Below are 26,323 nucleotides of genomic sequence, written 5' to 3' on the forward strand. Positions count from 1 at the left end.
ATCCAAAAAAAATTTAACTTCAGTGTATATTGACATTCACTACTTTAATGGCAATCTGTAATCTATTTATTACATAACCAGATCATTCCATATCTGAACCCCAGATTATTTGTCCCCCTCATCATCCTTCGCTTGCATTAATGACCTGCAGCAGACAACATAGCCTCCAATCCTAAAAATAGACATTGGCCAAGGAAAAGCATTATTTTCTTAGTAAACATTCTGCAAAGACTATTTTCTGACACAAATTCATCAAGACACACTGTAATGATCACACAGACAAATCCCATTTCGTGTTTCCACTTTCACCTACTTTGCACTTCTAGTGTTAAGATAAAATATTGCAACATTATCATCAACAAAATAATTAATTGTTCTTTTACTTAAGTACCGGCAAGCTGAATACATCTATTTGTGGTAAAAATACTTCTCCCACCACTGTGAAAATCCATGAGCCTTTAACAAAGGCACTAATTCTAGTCAAAGTGAAGCGCATCCCATAATAGGTGTTACTGCTCACCATTCGACACAGGAAAACAGCATTGTGACTTATGAGTAGTCGATAAGATACTCTGGATAAATCTGTTGCTTTTCAAAGATAACATAGATGCTGGGGCTGCTCTCGCAGTCAACACAGCTGTCGTAGAGGGTTTTTCCGTTTCCTTTTGGTGGGGGCCGGACAAAGCTGCTCTTCCCCCTGGTGTACTCCCCCACCAGGACCAGAGCAACAAACATGACGTTGCTCGGGCTTCTTTTGACCTTGGCATATCTGTCTGAGTAGGACGCGTCTCTGGCAAAGTAACTCCCTAAACAAAAACAAGACCGCGTTAATACTGACACAGTCTGAGTGTGATGGCCTCTTTTCTACTGCCTTGGGAAAGTATGCTGCTTTTTTTCCCTGTTCTAAAAGCCTGATGAACCTGGAATAACTTAAATGCTCTCATAACAAAATACAACACATTTGTGGAAAAGACATTTGTATATTCATCACATGGAATGGCTGAAGAAGCTGTTTTACTGTACCTTTGCCATAGGCCGTGCCATGGACACCACACATCCTCCAGTCAAAGTTTTGCTCACAGATGGCCTCAATCAGGGACTCATCTGTCCCGTGGAACAAGTACTGCTCATTCACAGACTTAGCTGCGTTCCTCTCCTTCATCTGCTCTTTCTGCCTGAACACACAATACAGGAAACATGAACGTGATGACATGCGACTGGTTATTATTTTCGCTTGGTTAAATCGAAAGTATCTTTTTTGCTTTGTTGATTAATTGCATCTATAAGCTCCGTTTTTGGTCTACCAACATCTCGTTAACTGCTAAATGCTGCACTGCGTTCATCCGCTAACTGTGTCTGCCTGCTGCTTTAGAGCCTGTTTCACTGAAAACGGCTGAAAATGGTGAAAAGAGCGGTGAGAGTGAACCAAAACCGTAAAGTTCAGGGCCAAAGCAGAAATGAACTGAAAGTCACGATAAAGTTGAGGTGAAATGCAGATTCAGGCGATAGTTCTCAGTAGGTTCATGAATTACTAGCGGAGCGCCACCTTTCACATCGTTAGTTGACAGAATGTTGTTATAAAAATGTTGATTACAGCTTCAAGCCAGAAAGTTAGATCAGGAATTACCACTGAAAGACTTTCCACAGAGAGGGGTTCTGGATCCTCTGGATGTTGTTAATTTTACTCTGGGGCATGGTGCGCTTAAACAGCGTCTCAATCATATTGTACTCCTTCGCAGATTTAGAGAGCGGTACGAGCTGAAAGATGGGAGCACAGTGCAGATACACAGGTCATTAATGCATAAATGAATATCTAATGACCAAAACAAGAAAACAACTATTAAAATATTAAGCACAGTGCAGTGCAGTAAAACACACACGCACACAAAAACACAACAGGGTGAACCCCTTTCAAATGATCATAATCCTATGAAACAGCAATATAACTACAAGTTTGTGTTTTTTTCTATAACCTCATTGATAATTTATCAAATAAACTGAAACATTGGACTGAAATTAATAATTAAACAGACACGTAAAATAAACCCACTTATTTTTGGGGAACAGGGAGAAAGGCAACACAGTAATACATGCTTTAAAAGACCTTGGATCCAAAATCCGGTTGGGCAGTCGTGTCCCAGTGGGGTGGGAAACTTTCAGCTGTGGAGGAACTGGAGCCGTGTGATGATGCACTATGAGGAGACAAACACAACAATAGTTTGACTAATGAAGTCACTAGAGACACAGAGACATCCAAAACAGCAATGTTAGAATTCGTCTTAAAATCTCCATTGAAAACAAACTGAGAATATACCTCTTTAGCTTTGCCTCCACATCATGAGCAGACACAAAGCGAGGCCTCCTCCTGACCTCTCTCTTGGTTTTGTATTTTACATTCTGCTGATACATCTGCTGTGTTCCCGCTGCATCTTTGAAGTGGAGGATATACTGCTGTTTGCCAGCACCAAACGGAATCTCTGTATCTCTGTTTGCCACGTACACGTTCTCCAGAGTTTGAGAAGTGATGGAGGCTGGTATGCCATCGTCATTCTACAGAAAAATGAACAGAGCCGACCGTAATCCATTTAAGTTTTGACGCAAGAGTGGCAAGTCAACATGTACTCGTTAACTCACACAGGTAGGATAAGAACAGAGACCCATAGCTGCATTATTGTCTGACTGACCTGTCCGAACTCCAGCCACACCCCGCTGTCATCCTTCCAGTGCCACAGCCACTGTGTTGTAAGAATGAAGTGAGGGGGCTTTGAGACAGAGGAGGCAGTGGACAGCCGATGAACTGGAGACCCTCCATATGTCATCGTCACGAAGTCCACTGAGGGGGGGGAGGCAGAACTGAAAGCAAGCAGTAAAAGTAAATCAACAATTCCCTCATCCCCTAAAAGACTTGAACTACTATTTTTGTTTTTGCTGTAGAATAATTTCATAAGCCAGAGAAGTGTCTGTATGTCTCTGCGGTCCGTTTCTTCATTCATGCACCTTGGGAAAGGAAAGAATCTGTAAATCCCCAAGGTGGGCGCCGGTGGATCCGTGCAGCTTGTGTCACTTCCTGGGTCACAGTAGGCTTTCTCAATGTCTTCGTTATTAGGCAGGTCATTCCATTTCACACCATCACTGTCCAACACCTGCCATCTGAACGGCAGATGCCAATGGACACGGGCACACTTCTCTGTGGAAACAAAACCCAATAATGACACAGAGGAAGTGGTGTACATCATCATCATCTTCTCTTCACATAGATCTACACATGTACTGAGACTAATGTATTGACTGCAGGTGTGACTCGTTTCAGTGTTACCCTTGAAGCTGCAGTGTCTGCGAATGTTGAAGAGGCAGATTTCATTCCTCTCAGCGTCGCTCATGGGTTTAGATGGTGAAGCAGAACTGGTAGGGGATCCGGGGTTTTTTTGGCAAAGAGGCTGAGAGAGGGGTCTCACCTCTGGCAGCACTGCAGGAGAAAAAACACACGCGCACACGCGCACACACACACACACACACGCACACACACACAAGACACATACCAAATCTACCGTGCTAACTTAAGATGAAGTTTTAAAAGTTTTCTATAGAAACGTCCTCGTTCTTTACCGGGAACAGCAACAGCTCCTCTCTCATGTTGACCCAGGATGATGAATTTATTTCTGTAGATCTCCAGAAGGTTTTTAATATTCTCCTGACTCACTCCTCGGAGAGCCTTTGTTTCTCGCACATCAACACTATGGGATCTCTTACAGGAAGAGCCGAACTTGCAGTCACCCTGGAGAAAGTGCAGGCAGACGTGGAGCTTGGTGCACGAGGTGGTGAATTTGCAGGAACCGTGCAAACCATTTCCCTTGTTGTAATGTGGGCAGATCTGGGAGGGGTGTACATATCATTACGGCAAACACGTTTGACAGTTCATTAAGGTAAATGTCCATCACTCCCTACACAATATCAAGAGATTGTGAATTTCCCAGTACTACCTACCTCAGGAAGCAGATAAGGATCATTCTGCAGTAACAGCTGGAACAGCTGTTTCTCTGTCAAATCCTGAAGCCCATATCTTTTCAAAAGCTCTGCGTTGTATTGATAAACCAGACTATGGGGATTTTTACACTTGACTCTGAAAAATGAATAAAATATGTCAGTGAACGGTACTAGTTCTGCTGAATCAACCAATGAGCAAAATACACATTTGGTCTCTGTAAACATGGAGGCCTCTACAGTTTTGAAAGTTAAACATTTGAGTTCTTTGAGGTTATCTCATCAAACTTTTCCTAGAAGCTAAACGTGGGCCATAAGCCGCTTCACTCCATAAGGGGTTATATAACGCAGCACTTCAGAGTGAGCTATTCAGGGTCATTACATGATGTGCGTTACTGCCATCTTCTGGTCCAAAAAGGACTTGCACCTAATGTAAGCTATGCACAGCCGGTCTCTGTCAAAGTTTGTTTTGTTCACCGCAGAGGCCCAAACAGACTGTCAAGCCGTGTGACGCTTTTCCTCGCACTTGATATAAATGTATATATAACTATTGGCCAATAAGGCCATAGACATACAGAGGACCCAATGGACACCAAACTCATTGAACCAATGTGCCTAACAGAGACAAAACTGTGAGGAGAGTGAGAACACGCCCAGATAGTCCAGAGGAAAGAGCTGACGTAATCAGGAAACAACAACACATCTGTGTTTGAAACGCTCCTACTGCTCTTCCTGCTGTACAGTGTGTTTACATTTAGCCGACTAAGTCAAAGCAAATAACGCCTTCAACTGTTTTAATCATTTTTTGTTATATACACTCATACGCAGGGCCGTCTACCACCATTAACTTTGAGCACCACAGCTTGATAAAAGATTACAAAAACCTCCAAATGTAACGTAATCACAGTGTGCTACTTACCCGAACGTGCAGTCTCCGCACACGTAATACCTGCACAGGTGTAACGCATCGCACTGAGGACACTCTCCGGGTTTCCTCTGACAGATCCGCAGACTCGTTTTAGCCACGACCAGACTGTCCTGGCTGAGGATTTGATTACCGACGACCTTCTGTCTGCCTTCCTGGATGGCTATTTTACCGTCGTCGAAGAGGACGCCCTGCAGGACGGTTTTCGCTACAGTGAAGTTCTGTGCGATCTTCTCGTCCAGCTGCTTGAAGTCCAAACATCCCAGGTGGTCGCACAGGGTCTCGATGACAAATTTAGAGACAACTGAAGTCATCCTGAAAAGAGTTTGAACCAAATCCGAGCCGCTGTTGCTGAGGCAGGGCCGACTCCACGAGAGCGACGCCTAACTTCAGAGAAACGAAACTTAAGAAGAAAGCGAAAAGAAAAAAAGGGACGTTAGGCCTGCCTCTAAAATACAATACTATAATCTAAAATATGTTGTCAACACGCTTCTTTTACATTTCAAACTTTTAGTTAAAGGGGTGGACATTCAGATGAGGTTATTGTTGTCGGTTTACGCCAATATTTCCATATTGTTATCAGATACATCTAATAACCAGTGGTGTATAGTAACGAAGTAGAAATACTTCGTTACTGTACTTAAGTCGTTTTTTAGATATCTGTACTGTACTTTACTATTCATATTTCTGTTGACTTTTACTTCACTACATTTTGCAAAGAAAACTGATACTTTGACTCCGATACATTTCCCCTGAAACCTTCGTTACTCGCTACAAAATCAAATCTATCTTTAGAAACAAAATGAATCATGAGACCAGCGTCGGGGACTGTGGTGGAACACCGACTGCAAGCAAGCAGGTTTGGTGAATCAGTGGTCCTAGCAGCAAGTTAAATCATTGGTTAATCACGTTAATGCACAATTGCAAACAAGTGCTGTCAAAGCCGCGGTGTTTTGATTCCCAGTGATGCCCAGGATGCTACATGCTAAAGCTAGCGGGCGACTACCTGAGTATAATTCCACACAGGACGGGTGGGATGAGGAGAGGTGGATGGGTCAAACTAACACTGGTGTTTCCTCCAGGAGGCCGCAGTTTGTGTGTGTGTGTGAAACGAGAAGCCAATGTTGATTTATTTGTGACGTGACTTCCGTACTTAAGCAACGCCACTTCCGTCGATATTTTAACGCAAACCACGATCTTTTCCTAAACCTAACAAAGTAGTTCCATCGCCTAAACCTTAGTTGTTTCCTGTGAAGATGGAAGTTTATTTTGAAAAGACAGTATGCATGTAACAAGCCAAAACAGACTCATGTTGCTGGACTTTTGCAGGAAAAACGCATGAAAAATGAGGAGTAACTTCGTAAGATATCAATAAAACGGGGATGAATTTATATCATTGTATAAAGAACGACATGAGAAGATCAATCTCATGTCTGTAAGTTAAATCAGCTATAATCACTCTTTTAAAGTGATTAGTGACTCGTCTAAAACATTTAAAAAAAGGAATAACTTCAATAGAATCATTCTATACACTGTAGCTTCTTTACATTCTATTAGAATGTAAAGAAGTTACATTCTAATAGAATGTAAAGAAGTTACATTCTAATAGAATGTAAAGAAGTTACATTCTATTAGAATGTAAAGAAGTTACATTCTATTAGAATGTAAAGAAGTTACATTCTATTAGAATGTAAAGAAGTTACATTCTATTAGAATGTAAAGAAGTTACATTCTATTAGAATGTAAAGAAGTTACATTCTATTAGAATGTAAAGAAGTTACATTCTATTAGAATGTAAAGAAGTTACATTCTATTAGAATGTAAAGAAGTTACATTCTATTAGAATGTAAAGAAGTTACATTCTATTAGAATGTAAAGAAGTTACATTCTATTAGAATGTAAAGAAGTTACATTCTATTAGAATGTAAAGAAGTTACATTCTATTAGAATGTAAAGAAGTTACATTGTATTAGAATGTAAAGAAGTTACATTGTATTAGAATGTAAAGAAGTTACATTGTATTAGAATGTAAAGAAGTTACATTGTATTAGAATGTAAAGAAGTTACATTGTATTAGAATGTAAAGAAGTTACATTGTATTAGAATGTAAAGAAGTTACATTGTATTAGAATGTAAAGAAGTTACATTCTATTAGAATGTAAAGAAGTTACATTCTATTAGAATGTAAAGAAGTTACATTCTATTAGAATGTAAAGAAGTTACATTCTATTAGAATGTAAAGAAGTTACATTCTATTAGCATGTAAAGAAGTTACATTCTATTAGCATGTAAAGAAGTTACATTCTATTAGCATGTAAAGAAGTTACATGCTAATAGAATTGTCTTTTGAAGATGAACAGGACATTTTTCAGTTTCAAGTAATGACTGGGTTGTTATTTCGGTGCTGCTTTAGTATTGATCATGTTTTGATATTTGAGTCATGTTGTGGAGTTATGATGGTAGCAGTCGCCCAATTGCAGATTCAGCTTGAGCAAAACCTTTGCCTATTGTGTTTAAATCAGGCCCACAGGAGTTTACAAGGCAGGTGTCCTTTCTCACAACACTGACCTGATGCAGCAAGTGGATATTTTTAGCTGAACATAATATTATGCATTTGCCCTCTACATCCTCTAGTCTAATGAGCATACTTATAAACGCACTGTTACAACTCCTTCATAGTGTCATATTGCTTTTTGGAGAATTATGATGATAAGTTCATAGTAGATGCAAAAGTATACTTATGTACAATATATTATGTTGAACATTGTTGCTCCTGAATGGATCACAGCCAACCCAATTATTGTCAACACAGCTCCATGTCCTTGGTCATGGTGCCACAGCACTTAAAAGAATAAACTTCAAAATTCTGACCCTTTGCTTTTTTATTAACAGCATTTACTTGTACTTTTACTTTCAATACTTAAGTACATTAAATATCAGAAAATTACTTTTGATACTTAAGTACAATAAATATCAGATACTTTAAGACTTTTACTCAAGTAGTATTCTAATAGGTGACTTTCACTGGAGTCATTTTCCAGTAAGGTGTCTTTACTTTTACTCAAGTATGGCTTTTGGGTACTTTATACACCACTGCTAATAACACACAGACACAGTCCTCAAATCAACGAAAGAATGCTGTGATTAAAATCACTCTATAAACACTAACAGAGGTCATCTGTATGACCTCTGTTGTTGTTGAGCACATGAAGGCAACACAAGCCCTAGCAACCACAGCAAGCCTTTCTGTGTACCATAGCAACCATGGAGGATGAGGTTTCGATGACGGAAGAAACAAGGAGAGAGGTCCCACGAGAACAAAGAGAAGTCCTCTACAACCGAGTCGAAGAACTAAAGTAATGAACATAAATATTCACAACCCTCTATGGCTCAACCGTGACGTGTGTTAACCTAAACATGGCTTTATTACCTGGTTTGTGCAACCTGCTAATGCTAAACTAGCAAACTGTTAGCTCTGTTGAGCAACATGCTTAAAGCAGTATTATATATATTATATCAGTGAAAGAGCTCTACTAACTCGATCCTAGAACCACGAGCTAGAGTAACATTTAAATTAGGCAGCAGGTCACATGTTGAAAATACTTTTGTGGAGGTCTTTTGCATTTTAATATCAACTGTTACACAATAAGGTGAGCTCCTGTTTCCCTCTAAAGGTGATCAGAGGTGAGTGAATAAGTTACGTTTGGTTAGGTTTAGCTTCAGGCATCTTCTTTGGCTGCTTTTGAAGTTGCTGATATTCACTTCTTCCACCCAAGATGTTCCAATGCAGCCCTCCTGGCAGAGATCGACATGTTTGATCGGTTCATCGGGCGCATTGATCCTCGGGACATGGTGTCCCATGCTGGGGGAGACGGTCCGGGGGCAGCAGGAGCCTCCAGCCTGGAGGGTGGGGTAAGTGCACCCAGTGACTAGACTTCTTTATCAAACATACAAAACTCACTCTGCACAAACAGAAAGACATTATGTAGATAAAGAGATACACCTTTTTTTCGGGTTTCGATGATTAATCTTGCTCCAAGTCACAAAACAGGATTACAAAATCAAAACACAGCCAGCACAGGATGAACTCAAATACTTTTGGGGTTGAAAGAGTGACAACATACTTCTCCATATTAGCGACCCTTTTTGTGGCCTGCCTAAATCATGATTCAAATTCTGTTGCCCGGACAGAAGACCTCTCTGCACTGTACTCCTGATCGCCCCACATCATTTTGTATGTGTCTTGTCAGGTTCGTGGGCGGAGGTCCAACATATCAGAACCCCTCCAGCAGCTGACCATGGAACAAAAACTTTATGTGGCAAAGAGAGAAGTAACGGAGACACGACAAGACCGGGAGAAACTCAGACAGAGATATGAGAGAATTCAGGACAACCACAAGGTCACAACACACCCATGCACAAGAAACAAAAACAAACGCACACATACACAGCATTTCTTTGCAGTGACTCTGCTCGTCTCTACAGGCCTCTCTGAAAGAAGCAGAACTGCGTCTTGCAGAAATCCGGACGGCTAAGAAGTTTGAAAGCAAACTGCTCAAACCTACGAAGGACAACAGGTTGGAAATGAAGGAGCCCGAGAAGGTGCTTCGGCACATCGAAGACAAGTCAAAGGTAATCATTAGGTTCGGTCTAATGACATAAGCCTGTGTCAAGTACAAAACTAGACTTGAGTTTGTTGTTTTTATCTGTAAACATATCTCATTGTCAGCTCCTGCATTAGCCTTTCCAAGTTAAAATGCCATCTTAACATGATTATTATTCCACAATCCATGTTCCAGTTTTCCAGCCAATAAAGCTGAATTTGACTGGAGTATTTTTTGAGTAATGTTTTCTTCCTTCGCCAGTGTTCACGCAACGCAACCCCTACCCACATTCATCGTCTTCCTCCCTTTGTCTGCTCTGTTCACAAACAGGTCGCCCAGTTGGAGAAGTTTAATCTGAAGAACCGGACGCTGAAGGCCCACGAGAAGAAGCTCCAGCAGCAGCTTCAGCAGAAAAAAGAGACGGGAAAAGCAGAGTACGAGGTGGAGCAAAGTGGTATCAATTATATCTCAATAGATTGTCAGTTGAATGTGCAGTTTGTCAATTAAGACTGCTCTGCAAGAGAACAGTGAATCACAGTCCGATTCCGCTCGTTAGTGACTGTAACACCGTATTGGTACTGTGTGTTGTTTCTAGGACGTTTTCCAGGAATACAGCGAGCAGACAATTGTCAAAGACCTGGAGGAACTTAAAGTCAACAAATCGAAAGTGCTACGTGTCCTCGGCTCACACAAGGTAACTCATTAGAAATGTGCGTGAGAGAGAGAGATCATTTTCTCCGTGTAGTTTAGTGCCGTTGCAGTGTCGCTTGACCGTAGCTTCAGCTTGTGTCTCTTTGTGTCAACAGGAGGAGCTGCAGAGAGTGACACGAGAGGCCGCAGAGCTGAGCAGTGACATCACCAACAGGAAGCGGATGCTGGCAAACATTGAGGAGAAGATACAACACGCTGAGGAGGTTTGTCATCCAAAAATGATTCAAACTTTAAGGACTCAACTCAAAGCCCCAAACTCACAAATCAATTAAAACTCCATCTCTCCCTCTTTACACCATACTCATCTCCTGCTCTTTAAAGTAATTCAGTTTGTGTTCTTCATCCCTTCCACTTCATTGTCTCTCTCTTCAGGAGCGTTTGAAGGCAGAGGCCCTCAACCAACACTTGCACCGCCAGCTGACAGATTATCAGGCTCCTGATATCACAGAGTACATTCGTGTCAAGGACAAACACAAGAAGCTGCAGCGGAGCATTCACACTTGGGACAGAAAGTCTGGGATCGTTGAGGTAAACCTTATTTAATTTCCCCAAATACAACCAGCTCTCTCCCGGATTCTCTGTCCCCTGTCTCAAAATGGGATAACATTTTGAAGTGCAATACTTTTTTTATTGTTATTTTATTATATTATGCCACACCTCAGTCCAGCTGCAGAAAAAAAACGGTTGTGTGGCAGTGTTCGAGACAATGGGCTCTCTCTTCTCTGTTATCACCAGATGGCATTGAAGACTACAGCCCGGAGCACACAGAGAGCCACTCTTACTCCTGCAGACGGAGCCGAGGCTGGAGCTCGAACTGGGAGGAACCAAATCACCGTGAAGCTCCCACACATCGCACAAAACTGCAAATAGAGAATTAGAGAATCAGCAAGCCTCCGGGATTCATGAAAAAAACACAAGTACATTGAGTGTCAGAAAGGAACATTTGCAAACACCCTGTTTCACAATATTACCATCACCCAGCATCTGATGTCACTATACAGTCTGTTAGTGCCTGTTGCCTTGAAGCTTTAATCCTTATGTCAGTAAGTTTTTTTTACTCGCAGTCATGTCGAGATTTTTTACTCTTCACCATAATGAATGTACAGAAGATGTTCTGCAGATGTAAAACCTTGCTCCATCAATCCTTGATCCCTTCATCCTTTTCACACTTTATTTTTGTTGTTCCCTTAATCTTTGTATACTGAATTATGATGAGTCATGAAACTTTATGGCCAATACTATATTGGTTAATATGCGGTCACTATAATGTACTCCATTCAATGTAATGTAATTTATGCTCTTTATGATTTAACAGTTGCTAGAATTATCAGAAAATCTTGATTATTTGCACTTCTCATTTGGAATAAAATAATCTCTTTTCTCTGGTTCATTAGTTTCACTGACTGAACTCCACAGCTATTAGTTACTTTGCAGTATTAGTTTACATACAGAACCTACGTATGATTGTCGAAGATTAAATTACCAAACAATATATAAAGTAGCTAAGATTATCGTCACTGACCTACTACAGCATTAAAGCACCAATTCAACATGAACATGGCAGAAGCATTTTAGTATTAAAATGATCTATGTATAAAATATTACTGTGGAATGGCCAACTCTGCATAGTTACATTTTTTAACAATTTATGGCTTTCACTTGTAATGTAGTATTTTTATACTTTTTTAAAACATTTCCACTTTTAACCAAGTAAAATGATCTGAATACTTCCACCACTGACTATTTGTAAACAAAAGTTGAAGTTCCTCAATATGAAAAGCGGGGTAAAAAAAAGAAAATCAACCTAGATTCGACAAACTATTTCCTTTATTAGAAAGAAATCCTTGGAGGTATAAGCCCTCAAAGAGCTCTAAATGTGATGTCACATGCCGTATATACAGTCATATACATAAAAGTGCAATGTCACGATGAGTAAGCTGTTTATTTATTATTCATTCTGTCGTATCACTGTCTGGAAAATAGCATCGTTACTTATTCATGTTCTTCCTGCACTGCATCTTCTCAAATAAAAACACAGAATCTGACATGAAAATGCAACAGTACAGAATGTCCGAAGTTCCTCTAAAACATTTTCCAAAGGCACTTTCACATACTACAGATGTACGGGACACCACAGAGCAGCTTAAAGCCTACAGACGGCATAACGAGTCCTACTGTTGATGAGAACATAACATAGTGACAAAAGCACTATTTATTTTACAACTGGATTTATACTGCATCATTTATTCCACGTCATTTCTACCCAGAAACAATACAAAACAAAAAAAAGATTTAAAAAATAATGAAAGTTAGCAAATCAGAAATTAATCGTCTTGACTATTATACACACATAATACCTGTCAAGTCAAAGATAGTGTAAACCTGCTGTTAGAGAGCATTGCTTAGTCAGCCGTTTCTGTGTTATTACACTCGCCAAACAGTTCCAGGACATGTTCCAGGCACCCAGTTTCTGTTACGTCTACAGTGCCGACCGGATTTTGAAAAAGACAGTCGAGCTGTACCGTCACGCAGTTGGAACTCTGGCACATACATTTAATGGGGCTGTTGCATTCGAAAGCATCTCTCTCTCTCTCTCACTCACTCACACACACACCAATATTAGGGGTGGGAATCAGCAGAGGTCCCGCGATACGATATTACTACAATATTATCACGATACTTTGATATTCTGAGTATTGCGATAACACATTTTGCAATTTATTACTTTTTTCAACTTCAAATGATGTCCCCAAAGGAAAACTGTGTCAACATGTTTTATTTAATAAGATAGTTTTCAGTCTGTTCATCTCACTTCAATCATTTTTATTGCAGCAGAATATGATTGTCAAGCAGGCAGACTGACCAACAATGTCATAAATGTTGCATGAACCTGACAAACTGAACTGTTTGTATTACTACATAGTCCAACTTAACTAAATGCAAACGTGTGGACTTAGTATATGAACTATAACTTATATAAGTAGGATATAATAGTTATATAACTTGCGATGCGTGGACGTCGAGGGCAGAGAGACAGTTATGCGCTGCACTCTCCCCATGAGCCGGCTACTGTTGGCAGATTTAACCCCGTTGTGAGGCCAGATGTCTCTTTGTTTTGACCAACTTCCTACCAATCACGCTGACCCAGGACCTTTGCTGACCTCACCAGAAAACAACCCAGCACCATCTAGTGGACTGAGAAAGTAATTGATTTGATTTTTCTAAAAAATAAAAATACTATTTCTTTTTTTTAAAAGTTTATATAATAAAAGATCGCAAGATACAATATCGCCACGCAAAATATCGCAATACTATGCTGTATCGATTGTTTCCCCCACCCCTACTCGATATCAGTCAGAGAACAATTCAAAAACACATCGCTGACATTCTCACCTGAAACAGACCGGAGTGACACGGCGTGAGCGGCTGTTTTCAGAGAAGCATAGGAAGCAGGGGGAACATATTATGGAGGCTTTCACACTAACAGTCATTAGGTCCATGGCTACCGGCAGCACTCCCGCGGGGCGCTGCTATGAAGCTACACACATACACACGAGTCAACATGAAATATGCCTACATCATATCTGGAGGTTCACATCCATGCTTTTAACTCGCACAGTCATGTCTTTGGGTAGATCAAGCCAGGCAAGGCGTAAAAAGAAGCTGTGGCACGTCTTCCACACCGTGTAATATAGCATTATGTGTCGTATATGTACTGTAGGTAGGAAATTATTGGTCATCATAATTTTTCACACTGCTCCACCATTTATTATACAGATGCAAAGGCATACGTTATTACGAGGCATGTTTTATTCCTGCATCACGAGTTATTGATGCAGGAATTCAAGAATGCATGAAGTTCATAATGAAGTAGTGGTTTTCTCCAACAGTCGTATCTCATTCCTGACAATGTGGAAGCATGTTAAAATAACTGAGTGACTCCAGCACAGAGGTGATCTTTGTACATTTCTGAGACACAACAGATGGTGTGCCTTGCCAAAGAAAGTTGCAGAGTTTACACGCTAGTGAGGAAAGCACACTGCTAATCAGCACTATTAACTATTAACAGAGTATTGGTAGTTGTTAAGGGCTCCTCAGGCCCGTAGTCAGTCCGACCTTCAAACCATTTCTGTCCAGGTAGTCACAGCACCTTTAGAATATTCTAACATGTGAAATCAGTTACATCTCCAAGTCGATAAGGCCTTACAACCAGTTCACAACACCTTCGATGGCCGTCCTACGTAAGAGCAGAAAAAGAAAAAGTACATCATTTAGTTCTGTGTGTGAGAATGCCACTCTGGTCACTACAGTTCTCATCAGAAAGCCTTTCAGGTTCAGTGGTTAAACAGTGGAGCTACATGCAGCGTGTTTAGTTCATGAATGTCTGTAAACTAATCTAACTAGTGTACGTTTCTCTAAAACCTTGAAGGAAGCCGTTGTGATTTGTTGTTTGAATTTCTTTGAAAAAAAAAAAAGAGAGACGAGATTTGTTAGATAATAAACTAAGCATATGAACACTTAACTGTGCACGCTATAGAGACAGAAGATTAGTCCGGCTGACGAATCTGTCACCGCTGTAACGCTCCTACATGTTTCTAAATCTATGAAGACTCGACACTGGTGGCATTTTGCAGCCTCCTGGAAGTTGATCGTTTTCGTTTTCCATCTCCAGAGTTACATGGTGCAGGACTTGTCCAGAGGGTCCTGAGCAGATGTAGCCGGAGGCTGTGAGGCCTGGTTGGACTTGGGCAGGAGCATGGGCTTGGGCCTCAAGGCGGGGGGTTTGAGTTGCACGCCCATGCGGGGTGTTACCAGAGGCTTGAAGGTGCTCATAGTATCGCTGGAGGAGCTGGTGCTGCGGCGGATGGGAGGCTCAGTGTTGGCGGTGGACCTCAGCATGACGCCGTGGATGGGGCTGAGGGACTCGCTGGAGCTGGCCGGCGTGGGACCCCCGCCGCCGGAGGTCTGCCGCTGCTCAAGGGTGTCCAGCACCACGTCGGGGGCGTGCTTAGCCGAGCTCTGACGCTCCAGGTCACGCAGCTCATTCAGAGCTGTGTTCATGGTTTCTTCTATGTCCTGCAGGAGACAGAGAGAGTGAGTGTAAGAGAGAGGGGGGTGGGGGGGTGGTGGTGGATGAGGGAGATGAGGGAGATGAGTGACAGACAGAAGGGTTGGGATTCAATATGAGAGGAAACTAAAAGAGAAGGTAAGAGGGAGAAAGAAACAGGTCAAATGGACGGCAAAGACGAGAGGGGGAGAAAGTAGAGTACAGCACAAAAAGCGATGCTAACAGAGGACCACACTGACAGTTGTTTTAAGGAAACACCAAGCATGCATTATACATGCAGAGTAAGTAGAGAGTATTACTTCGCACCGGCACCTCTCCCTCTGCATGTTAATGACTTTGGATAGCGGAGGAGATGCAGAGATGACAAGATATGTCCATCTGAGCATGCTCCCAGTAGGCAGACAGACAGACAGCCCAGCGTAAAGTGCTCTCTGTGACCTCTGCATTACCAGTTAGGCAGCGATATATTCTGAAATAGTTTTTCATATTTTTTTTAGCATGCTCTCAATCAAGACTGCAAATATACTGCAATGAGTCCCAGTGTCGAGCTATGCTCCCTGCTGTCTGCCTGTGAAGCTAGTCTTTTGCGTGTATTTTGCACACGGACACAGCTGCAGCCAGAGGAAGCAGAGGACAGGGACGGACTATGTTTTTACAGGGCGGGGCAGGGCTTTGATGGTGGAGGGAGCTGCGGTCGGGTCGCTGCTCGTCCCGCGCTGACCTGTGCGATGGTCTCCGGATCCAGGGGCTTGCCGCCTTGGTGGTGGTGGTGGTGATGGTGGTGGTGGGGGTCAGGGAAGCCCGTGTACTGGCCCGAGGAGGTGGAGCGGCGGATCGGGGGGCTCTCTATCTTCTTCAGCGACTCGTTGCGGCTGATGTTGGTCAGACTGCCGAGGCCGGTGCGGCGGCGGCGTTCAGGGCTGTCCATGGGCATGTGGTTGCGACTCCGCAGCATGTCCCGTGGGCTGAAGTGGCCCATGACTGGGGAGCCCATCTCCGGGGTGTGTCCTCCGTGACCATGCTGGGAGGGATGCACCATGCAGTTGACATCACTGGGGCGTGCAGGGGGCCGACGGGATGGTGGCTCTGATCTTTTCTTGTGCCTGCTGGGAGAGACGAGTGGGGGCGGAGAGGAAACAACAAAGCTAATTATTTATTTATTCCATTACAGCTTCCATCTTTTACCCATACATTGCACCTTGAGTTAAGCAGTTCGTCTTCATTTAGGAATGTAAACAAAGTGCGGTCTTACTCTGAAAACACAGTAACCCTTCAGGTTTTCTATATTACAGTATGTGGGCATGCATCCTCAAACATTTTCCACTGCTGGAATAAAACAAAACAATCATCAGTGGCGTGATAGGAACTCTGATGTCAGTGCCCAACAGCTCCGACCAGCTTATTTGGAGAGCAGGTAGAGAGAACCTGACTGCCAGCCAGAGCAGGGAGGCCTGTGCTTTGTCAGAGCACCACTACAGGCGCCCTGGGAGAAGCTACAGCTGCCTCAGGAGTACAGACGTCCTCTCAGCGACCTCAGCACAGGACCATACACACTTGATATGACACACACATTTGAAAGGAGAAACAGCTGAACATGAATGCATATGTCGGATCAGACACACACTCAGTCACACTTAGAGACACGTGCTACAAGTTATTCACACTGTTTTACCACAGGAGCGTCTACTCCTTCGAGGCGGTTCTATTGCACCATAATAGGTCAATACAGCACCACATCCTCCTCAGTATGGCTCTAATAGGCTCTGCTCTGCATAATTATGACAAAGCAGTTATCACTTTCAGTCTAGCAGCTAGATGACTAGAAATATAAGTAAGCATAACTGGTGGTAAAGCGGTTCATTGAGAGAATCTAACAATAGAGTTACCTGATATTTCTTACATAACATCTCATTTGAGGTAAAAAAAGAAACTTAAAATATAATGTCAGTATTATGCAGTCACTCTTTCAGTTGGTGTCACATTCTTCTGAAATGGCGACAACATGAAATATTAAATCAATATCATCTGAAGGCTGATAGATGCCAGATTAACTATTTTCATTCTGCATTATTGGTTCTTTGTGATGATGACCCAGCAGTGACGTACTCATCCTTTAATCACTTCTCCGGGGCAAATGGCTTCATCAGAGTGTGCGCGTCTGCCTAATGAACGCCGTCTGAGCCATGATCATTAAGGCTTACAGGCAGCGGCATCACGGCGCTAAACTAAAAGCAATAATGAGTGCGGATATTAAGTCTCAGAGAACGTAATTGCAACTCTTTGTGCAAAGCCACAGAAAACGGCTAGCCTCTACATCTATTAGAAAGTCTCACGTCAGTCCAAACAGCCGCGTGTGCTTACGTAACACCCTGAAACACGTACCTGCTCACACGCTGCAAAACAGAGCAAAATATCTTGATGTAATACAATGTAAAACGTATGAATTAATGTGCGCACACAGAGCTTCTTGACAGCGCTAATAGCTGCTGATGACAAGGAGTCTTTAACGACTCATTGGTGGAGCGGTGCGCGCCGGTAAATATATATTTTTCTGACTGCAGTGAGGAATATGGATTAGTAAACAACTGCAGGAACCACTGACCCCCAGCAGGGGGAGCAGTGTACATTCATAACTCCTGTGTGCCTCTGGGACAGCGTGTACAACAACAGGCACTGCAACTTACTCCGAGAGCTGTTCCCCACACTGACAGCCCACCCTTTGTTTCTATGGCCCTCTGCTAATTATAATGCATATCACAAGGAAATCCAGGAGTTCCTCTCCACCATAACAGAAAGCGGACCAACTCTAATACTTGGTACAACCCCATGAATGTGCACCCTCTCCACTAACAGACGCACTAATTGAACTGTCCCGTTTACTGACGCTCGCTTAGATTGTGATGCCAAACTCTACAAGAGGGCCCCGTCTGGTGAGTGTTGCTGTTGATGGAGAGCACCAGGAGAGGAAAATATCTAAATAAAGCTCAGGACATAAATGATTCAACACATATGAGGATTGTTTGAATAGTAGAGCAGAAAAGTGAGGGGAGGGGGGTGACAGGTAGAGAGAGTTGTTGTAGAGGAGCTTCATTAATGCGGACGTGAAAAAGATGAGTCATTCACATATATTCTCCGTTCCGCATGCAAATTCCTGCAGTGGTGTAAATATGGCCTTTAGTATGAATCATCACGTTTCGACAGTGAAGCAGAGGGAGCGAGTGTGACTCTGAATAAAACAGCATTTGTTCACGGGCTTGGCAAGAGCCGCTAACAGACGCTTCAAGGTCAGCTTACTCCACCACCAGAAACGCAGCAATGAAGAGGGGAGCGAGCGGGAGACACGATCCTGGCTCGCCACCAGCAGACAGACGCTGCCAAAAAGTCTGAGGTGTGACTGGATGTGCGTGTGTACGTTTGTGTGACCAGTTGATACCAGCCGGGTATTGAAAACTCATACTATATCATAATAACATGAGAGTGGGAGAGAGGCATTTAAGCTGAGAGATGGGAGCCGAGGACACAGAATGACAGCAGGCAGCATATGTAACAATGAGGACTGGGTGCATACTGTGTACAGGTGTCTCTAAAACTAAACACCCAACATGTACAATGAACATAGTATATATTAAGATACTCACAGGACCTTGCTCTTTATCTGGTGAGCTGCAGTGTTTTTAACTTCTTGTGCTAAACACATAAAACTTACACCAAAGAACATCAGGTGTTTAGAACAGCAAAACTTTCGTGAACGGTTTAGAGAATGCAAAGATTCTTTTAAATGCCAGATTCCTACTTTGAGGTCCTTCATAGAAATTGTTTACATATCACAGCCGTGTGAAAACCAACCTGGTAATATAGGCCTCAGAGATCCTGGTGTCAGAGGGCGAGCCGATGTCTTTTCCCAGGCATTTCTCCTCTCCAGCGTGGCCGCTGCTGGCCTCGCTGTCAGCCTTCTGACTCAGAGTGTCTGAGAAGTTGTCATCTCTGGGACACAGAGGCCGAGTGACATTGAGACATGGAAAGAGCAAGAGGAAGTGACAGAAAAAGAGACGGACAAAAGGAGAAATCAGCAAATCAGTCGACCTTTCGTATTTGCGCAGTTCTTCAATGACAGCATTTCATATCAGTTTCCTGCGAGTCAGCACCCCCCCCCCCCAAGGTCCAGAGAGTCCGATGAGTCATATGCCTCGGCATGTGATGTACTCCGACACGCAAACACCCACACACAAGCCAGCTGTATGGCTTTCAGTGAGGTGTGTGACTGGAGACTGGGTACAGTTGGTGCCTATCAGGTGGCAGTAATCAGAGCCACTGAGCTGCACGGCTGCCTCTGATGCTGTGCATTATTCGATACAAAACACAGTCGCTTATTTAGCGTATCTGCATGAATCCACAGACAGAGACGGAGCGAGGGCGAGCACTTCTCCGCCTGTGGAGGCGGCGGTAAACAAAATGTACAGACAGTCACGAGGAAGTTTAAAGGAGACATCCTGTGCTGAAGTGGTCTCACTCACTCACTGCATGTTTTACTCTGGGCTCTTTTATGGGACAAGTGAAGTGAACCCTGTGAGCTCTTACACACCCCAGCCGGCTCTGTTTAAGTAGAGAGCAGGATGCGCTCGGGGACAACCCGTACAGCTGTAAATTCCACTGCTCTTTCATTAACTAAGAGGACACCCCATCAGCAGTGCCCCTCCTGGTGAATTATTGATAGAGGCACAGTGGCGGGACAGCGGCAGGTTAAAGAGCAGAAGAGGAAGGAGGGGAAGGCATGCTAAATGGACCGTTTGCCAGCCAGCTACTAAGTGATTGGAGCGATTCTGTTCCCGTCCTAACGAGACAGTGAATCCAGTCCATTAGGCAGCAACAGTCGCCATGGCAGAGTGTGCTTGTTAGTGCTGAGAACGGGAGACTGACAGAAAGGCTGCTGGCGCACAGTGGAGATGGAGAATTTCCTCAGCGTACCCCCTGGAGCAGTGTCTTTTTTTGGTATTATGTTAATTGGCTCGATGCTGGTTGGACACATTGTTGCATTACTTGGTCATATCGAAACTTACGCTCAATGAAAAACACTTACATGTCTTGGACGACGATATACTGATGCGGCACCAGGCCATCGATGCCGTTGTGCCGTCCCTCCCACCAGTCTTCCGACGCCCGCTGATACAGCAGCAGGGAGGCGCCCTTCTTAAAGGACAGCTCTCGGGACGAGCGCCCGACGTAGTCAAACTTGGCAATGGCTTCAATGGGCTCGCCCTCTGTCAACAGAACGGGGATTAGACAGGTCAAGTGCAGACGGCTATTATCGCATGTGCGGACATTTTTAATGATTGAGACAACTCGTCTGATGATAGAACAATCTTAATCCGCATGGACAGCGCAAGCACAAGCTGGCTCTGGTCCAGTCAGGTCCAACACTGGCATGTGTGTACACAAGGATGCTCATGTGTGGTGCAGTTCGTGCACATGTAGTTCAAGCGTGCTGAGCGCGTTGTTTATTGTAGTTGTAGTCAATAGTAACTCGGCTCTACAACAGCGGGCCAGGGCAACGACGAGCCCCGAGGGGCTTTAGCAGGATATTTTTAGAAGCTGGTGAGAGGAGATCTATATGACTCAGGGGCATGTCAGTCACTGTATGGATCATTCGACTGGGTTAATACCTACTCAATAACTGTACAAGTAGAGCCCTGGATCAGTGACATGGGAAAGATCAGGAACAGTTATGACAGACAGTACTAACCAGTGGTACGTCGAGCAGCTACTTTATGCTTCATTTCAATGCATTTGTACAGATTGCTCTTTCTGTCCATCATTTTTGTGATTCACTGATAATCTGTCTTCTATATATTTCTGCCCTGAAGAAAACATCTGTGTTTAACAGCAGCTCCAGTCGTATTCAAAAGGTTCCCCATCTCCGAGCCGTTATGCATGCACTACAGCAACACGGGTCTAAAAATAGCTTCTTTATCCCTCCCTAACTCCTACCTCTGCCCTCCTCCCAACAAGTCAGACAGACGTAGCCTCACCCAGGCTCTCTATATACACTGCGAACAGAGTAAATGGCTAAAGCTTGTATCCGCTGCGGAAAGCCATCATGGTGTATCTTTCACAGGAGCTTGGAAGTGGTTCCCAGTTGAGCAGAGAGGCCACGTGATCGATGAAATCCAGGCGTGATTCTGAGAAGAGCCGTTTCTTCATTTCTCTCAGTGTCCTATTCAGCCTCATCTGCTTCTATTAGATACAGTATGTGTTTTCCAGCCTTTAACTTGCCACCTTCCTTGCTTCACTTGGTTGTCAGGATTGAGAGGGTGCATGTGACGCAGCTCCAATAAAATGTGACAAGCAGGATTTTACTGTCAGAATTAATTGTGCTGCACTGCAGTGGACAAGGCAGTTAATAAAGTTGACAGAACCCGTATCTTTCTCTGACTTCAACCTTTCCATCCATCTATCCATCCTCCTCCGGGCTGCAAATATTTATCCAAGGCCCACACCCACCCACACACCACCACGGTGATGTGGCAGCTGAAATCGGCAGGCCATACACTCAAATCTCTGTGTGGTAAAGGCTCCCCTCCGTCATGTTGTGCAATTATAACTGAGAATCTCTTCAAACCCAACCAACCGAGGTAACGCATACACACCTACACAGACACACTCCCACCCACAAACACAGCAACTGGAGATAAAGAAATGTTGACCCTGAGAGCTGGAGCCCTGTGGTGTAAGAGATCCAAACACATGTCTTACGTAGGCCAGTGGAGCAGAGTCAGGGTGGATGTTGCTCTTCATCCATGTTCACAAACAGAAATAGGGGAGAAGAAGCCTGGTGCGAGATGTGGTTTGGATCACTACAATAGTTGCGAGATGTGGTTTGGATCAATACAATAGGTGCGAGATGTGGTTTGGATCACTACAATTGTTGTGAGATGAGGTTTGGATCACTACAATAGTTGCGAGATGTGGTTTGGATCAATACAATAGTTGTGAGATGTGGTTTGGATCAATACAATAGGTGCGAGATGTGGTTTGGATCAACACAATAGTTGTGAGATGTGGTTTGGATCAATACAATAGTTGTGAGATGTGGTTTGGATCAATACAATAGTTGTGAGATGTGGTTTGGATCAATACAATAGGTGCGAGATGTGGTTTGGATCACTACAATAGTTGCGAGATGTGGTTTGGATCAATACAATAGTTGCGAGATGTGGTTTGGATCAATACAATAGTTGTGAGATGTGGTTTGGATCAACACAATAGTTGTGAGATGTGGTTTGGATCACTACAATAGTTGTGAGATGAGGTTTGGATCAATACAATAGGTGCGAGATGTGGTTTGGATCAATACAATAGGTGCGAGATGTGGTTTGGATCAATACAATAGTTGCGAGATGTGGTTTGGATCAATACAATAGTTGTGAGATGAGGTTTGGATCAATACAATAGGTGTGAGATGTGGTTTGGATCACTACAATAGTTGCGAGATGTGGTTTGGATCAATACAATAGTTGTGAGATGTGGTTTGGATCAACACAATAGTTGTGAGATGTGGTTTGGATCACTACAATAGTTGTGAGATGAGGTTTGGATCAATACAATAGGTGCGAGATGTGGTTTGGATCAATACAATAGTTGCGAGATGTGGTTTGGATCAATACAATAGTTGTGAGATGAGGTTTGGATCAATACAATAGGTGCGAGATGTGGTTTGGATCAACACAATAGTTGTGAGATGAGGTTTGGATCAATACAATAGGTGCGAGATGTGGTTTGGATCAATACAATAGTTGCGAGATGTGGTTTGGATCAATACAATAGTTGTGAGATGAGGTTTGGATCAATACAATAGGTGCGAGATGTGGTTTGGATCAATACAATAGTTGCGAGATGTGGTTTGGATCAACACAATAGTTGTGAGATGTGGTTTGGATCAATACAATAGTTGCGAGATGTGGTTTGGATCAACACAATAGTTGTGAGATGTGGTTTGGATCAATACAATAGTTGTGAGATGTGGTTTGGATCAATACAATAGTTGTGAGATGTGGTTTGGATCAATACAATAGTTGTGAGATGTGGTTTGGATCAATACAATAGGTGCGAGATGTGGTTTGGATCAACACAATAGTTGTGAGATGTGGTTTGGATCAATACAATAGTTGTGAGATGTGGTTTGGATCAATACAATAGTTGTGAGATGTGGTTTGGATCAATACAATAGGTGCGAGATGTGGTTTGGATCACTACAATAGTTGCGAGATGTGGTTTGGATCAATACAATAGTTGTGAGATGTGGTTTGGATCAACACAATAGTTGTGAGATGTGGTTTGGATCAATACAATAGTTGTGAGATGAGGTTTGGATCAATACAATAGGACTTTTTCTTCCCTTTTCCTTCCTATCCACCTTTTTTCCTCTTGAATATTGATCTCCGGTGCTTTCTGGTCCAAACAGAGCAGGAGACTTCATGCTGGACTTGAAAAGATGAAAGCGGGTTGGACGTGGCTCTTTACGTGGGAAGGAGGACGACGCTTCCTGTACAGTAAAATACACCGCCTGCACAGTACGTAACACGACAGCCACCGTCCATGAGACTGTCGTGTGTGTCGGGGCAGCGCCGACGAGACCATGTCCGGGACAGCTACTTAAACCAACAAGTGGAATGACTTCTACTCCTCTCCGTCTGTCTTTTGTATATTTACTTTCAGGGAACACATGTTGCGAACATATAACTATTTCAGGCTGCAGAATCAAGTGCTGGTAAACAAACAGGAAAAGAGGGCCGCTTGTGTGTCTGGATTCCAAATGAGGTCACAGGGATTTAAAAATAACTGACGACAATAACTTGACCACAGTTCAACACTCTGTATGGAGGGGCTCAAGTCATAGAGGACATCCTCCCAGTCCGCTCAGAGAAGCTGTTGGAACAAAACCATGGTAGTAAGGGATTTCTGGAAAACATAATCGTCCATTATTTAATCAAAGAGTTGATAGCTGCCATCTGTGTTTTACAGTGGGAATCCTCACAGAGAGCAGTTTCCTTTATATTTGCAAAGGACATCCGGTTGATGACTTTATTTTGGAAGCAGAGTGATCAACAGCTGATGTAATGAGAAGAGATCTACCAGATTTCCATACTCTCCTACTTTCATTTATGGGGACTGATGACGAAAGTGAGGGAACCCCTAAAAATCATCTCTGGGTGTGAAAAGGAGACAGGATTGGGGCACTTGTCACCATGGAAACAGGTTTAGGGAGGTCTGTTACTAAGGTAAGATATGAAGCCTCGACTCAACTACAGGTTGACTCTTTTCTTGCCTCATGCGGTCCGCTCTGTGTCTCGGACATTTGTCACTTTTAAATGAGCTGGAGGTCTTTTTCTGCTTTTTCGCTGGATGCGATGTTGTGGTTTCAACCAACTCATACCCTATTTGATTTGGACCAGACCAACTGCTTTTCATTTCACTCAAACAAAGACCACATGTATGATGACACAAATGCAGTGTCCCACCAACAGAAGTATATTGTATCCTCCAGTGTCTCAATAAGCCTGGTGTTTTTTTTAATTTCCTCATATTTCTCTTGGACACATGGAAATAGTTAAACGTAGAGAAAACAGATGTTTAATTTTTGGAAAGCTATTAAAACCTGACACTTGACACATACGCCATACATATGCTATTCTATTACAAGGTACTGAAAAAAACCACACAAGGGAATTGGAAATTCTAACGAAGACTGTGACCCTTAGAAAACAAGGTGTTTCTCCCATAAGAGGTCTAGTTGGTGTAGACCACCCTGGAATTTGTAAAAAGGGGATGTGGAAGTGTATCGTGGCCCCAAGGGAGAAGCAAAATCATTGGAATATGAATGGCCGTCCATCACGGTGAGCCCAGTTCCCTGGCCCTTCAAGGATACTGCATTTAACAGGCTGGAAGGCAGGATGAGCTGCAGAGAGCTGGATGGAACCCTCACAGCACCATGGACACAAGGGAAAGATTCAATACGGACGTGGCATATGGACAGTCGAGGAAAGCATTTTACTTTACGGGTCAGTGTGTGTGTTGAACTTAAATTCATGTACTGTTCCAGGAATGATAGGTTTATAAATGCTTTTTGGTGAAACATAATAATAATTGTGCAAAAAGGATAAATTCACACATACAAATATGTGTGTTATTATGTACTACATGCACATTGTTATTGTCACTCACCGTCCTCGCTGGTGTGCGTCTCTGTCCCTCCCTCGTTTTCTACTTCCTCCAGGGCTCCATGCTCACTGTAGGGGCTCTCACTGTGGGGGACAACATGCAAACTGTCAGGGTCACAGCCAAGGCAGCGTCGGGGCTCATGGGACAGTTTCAAAACAGGCAAAAAGGCCCGGACCTCTTTCATCGTCTCTTTTTCTGACAGGAAATTAAAGTAGTTTGAAGACACTTTATCTCCTAATTCAGTTCAAAACATAAGACTTTTGCTCAAATCCCAACAGTCAAATCTCATTTCAGTGAAGATGCCAAGGAGGAATGGAGTTTTTTTTTTTTAATAATTAATAAGACCTAGAAGAAGTTCATGTAGCGGTCATTCTGTGAGAGGCTTAGATCCTCTCTGTGGTTGGGTTCTTTTTCTAAATGGTCTTCTGGCATCGTGCCGAGTTCACTGGCGGTATGCCACACACACACACAAACACACACACACACACACACACACACACACACACAGTCTCCTCCCATGCTAGCATGTCACCAGCCACCTCCTCATGTGCAAGAAAGGGAAGCAGCCAAGACAACAAATCTCCCCGGGGCTACATGTGCGTTGCCGGGGAAAGGGGGGCAGGCCTGGTTGTGCTGAGACGGGTGATAAGCTCGAGCCAGGGATAAATCCCTGTCAGCCGGTGGTGATGTGGGGGCATAAGAGAGGGGAAATGGAGACCGATTAAGAGAGTAAGGAACAAGCGATAAGCACTGCTTACAGATGTGGAGCTGGCAAAGGGCCTCAGGTTTGTCTCAGGTCTGTTTGACTGCAGCATGTGC

At 43.2% G+C, this 26,323-nt stretch overlaps 3 protein-coding genes across 4 annotated transcripts in view; 1 reads left to right on the forward strand and 2 right to left on the reverse strand.

Moving 5' to 3' along the window:
- Positions 1 to 25: 25 nt before the first annotated feature.
- On the reverse strand, positions 26 to 5,282 carry parp12a (poly (ADP-ribose) polymerase family, member 12a). Of its 2 annotated transcripts, XM_079270457.1 has the most exons (11): positions 4,901 to 5,282; positions 3,985 to 4,120; positions 3,607 to 3,871; positions 3,317 to 3,466; positions 2,998 to 3,187; positions 2,685 to 2,853; positions 2,315 to 2,550; positions 2,105 to 2,192; positions 1,628 to 1,758; positions 1,024 to 1,175; positions 26 to 806 (listed from the first exon to the last, which is right to left on the reverse strand). In XM_079270457.1, exons 1-11 carry the CDS (start codon positions 5,218 to 5,220, stop codon positions 550 to 552), a joined length of 2,094 nt encoding a protein of 697 aa, XP_079126583.1. In that variant the 5' UTR covers positions 5,221 to 5,282; the 3' UTR covers positions 26 to 549. The 2 variants fall into 2 exon arrangements, with proteins under 2 accessions (XP_079126583.1, XP_079126584.1); XM_079270458.1 differs by lacking the exon at positions 26 to 806 and having other exon boundaries at positions 1,044 to 1,171.
- A 2,888-nt stretch (positions 5,283 to 8,170) lies between these two features.
- Positions 8,171 to 11,091, forward strand: cfap263 (cilia and flagella associated protein 263; the record flags this gene model as incomplete). Its single annotated transcript, XM_079279285.1, has 9 exons — positions 8,171 to 8,262; positions 8,683 to 8,818; positions 9,157 to 9,306; positions 9,392 to 9,538; positions 9,841 to 9,951; positions 10,106 to 10,204; positions 10,317 to 10,424; positions 10,594 to 10,749; positions 10,957 to 11,091. The coding sequence occupies 9 exons, from the start codon at positions 8,171 to 8,173 to the stop codon at positions 11,089 to 11,091; spliced, it is 1,134 nt and encodes a 377-aa protein (XP_079135411.1).
- Positions 11,092 to 13,966: 2,875 nt separating this feature from the next.
- Positions 13,967 to 26,323, reverse strand: part of srgap1a (SLIT-ROBO Rho GTPase activating protein 1a) — a 70,860-nt gene continuing 58,503 nt past the window's right edge. The window contains exons 18-22 of the mRNA XM_079273943.1: positions 25,508 to 25,587; positions 20,367 to 20,547; positions 19,136 to 19,273; positions 16,011 to 16,395; positions 13,967 to 15,297 (exon numbers count right to left, since the gene is read on the reverse strand). Of these exons, the coding sequence (XP_079130069.1) occupies positions 14,896 to 15,297; positions 16,011 to 16,395; positions 19,136 to 19,273; positions 20,367 to 20,547; positions 25,508 to 25,587 (1,186 nt within the window). The 3' untranslated portion in view covers positions 13,967 to 14,895. The remainder of the gene's footprint in view (positions 15,298 to 16,010; positions 16,396 to 19,135; positions 19,274 to 20,366; positions 20,548 to 25,507; positions 25,588 to 26,323) is intronic.

Source organism: Melanostigma gelatinosum, assembly GCF_949748355.1.
Source record: "Melanostigma gelatinosum genome assembly, chromosome: 1".
Classification (NCBI taxonomy): domain Eukaryota; kingdom Metazoa; phylum Chordata; class Actinopteri; order Perciformes; family Zoarcidae; genus Melanostigma; species Melanostigma gelatinosum.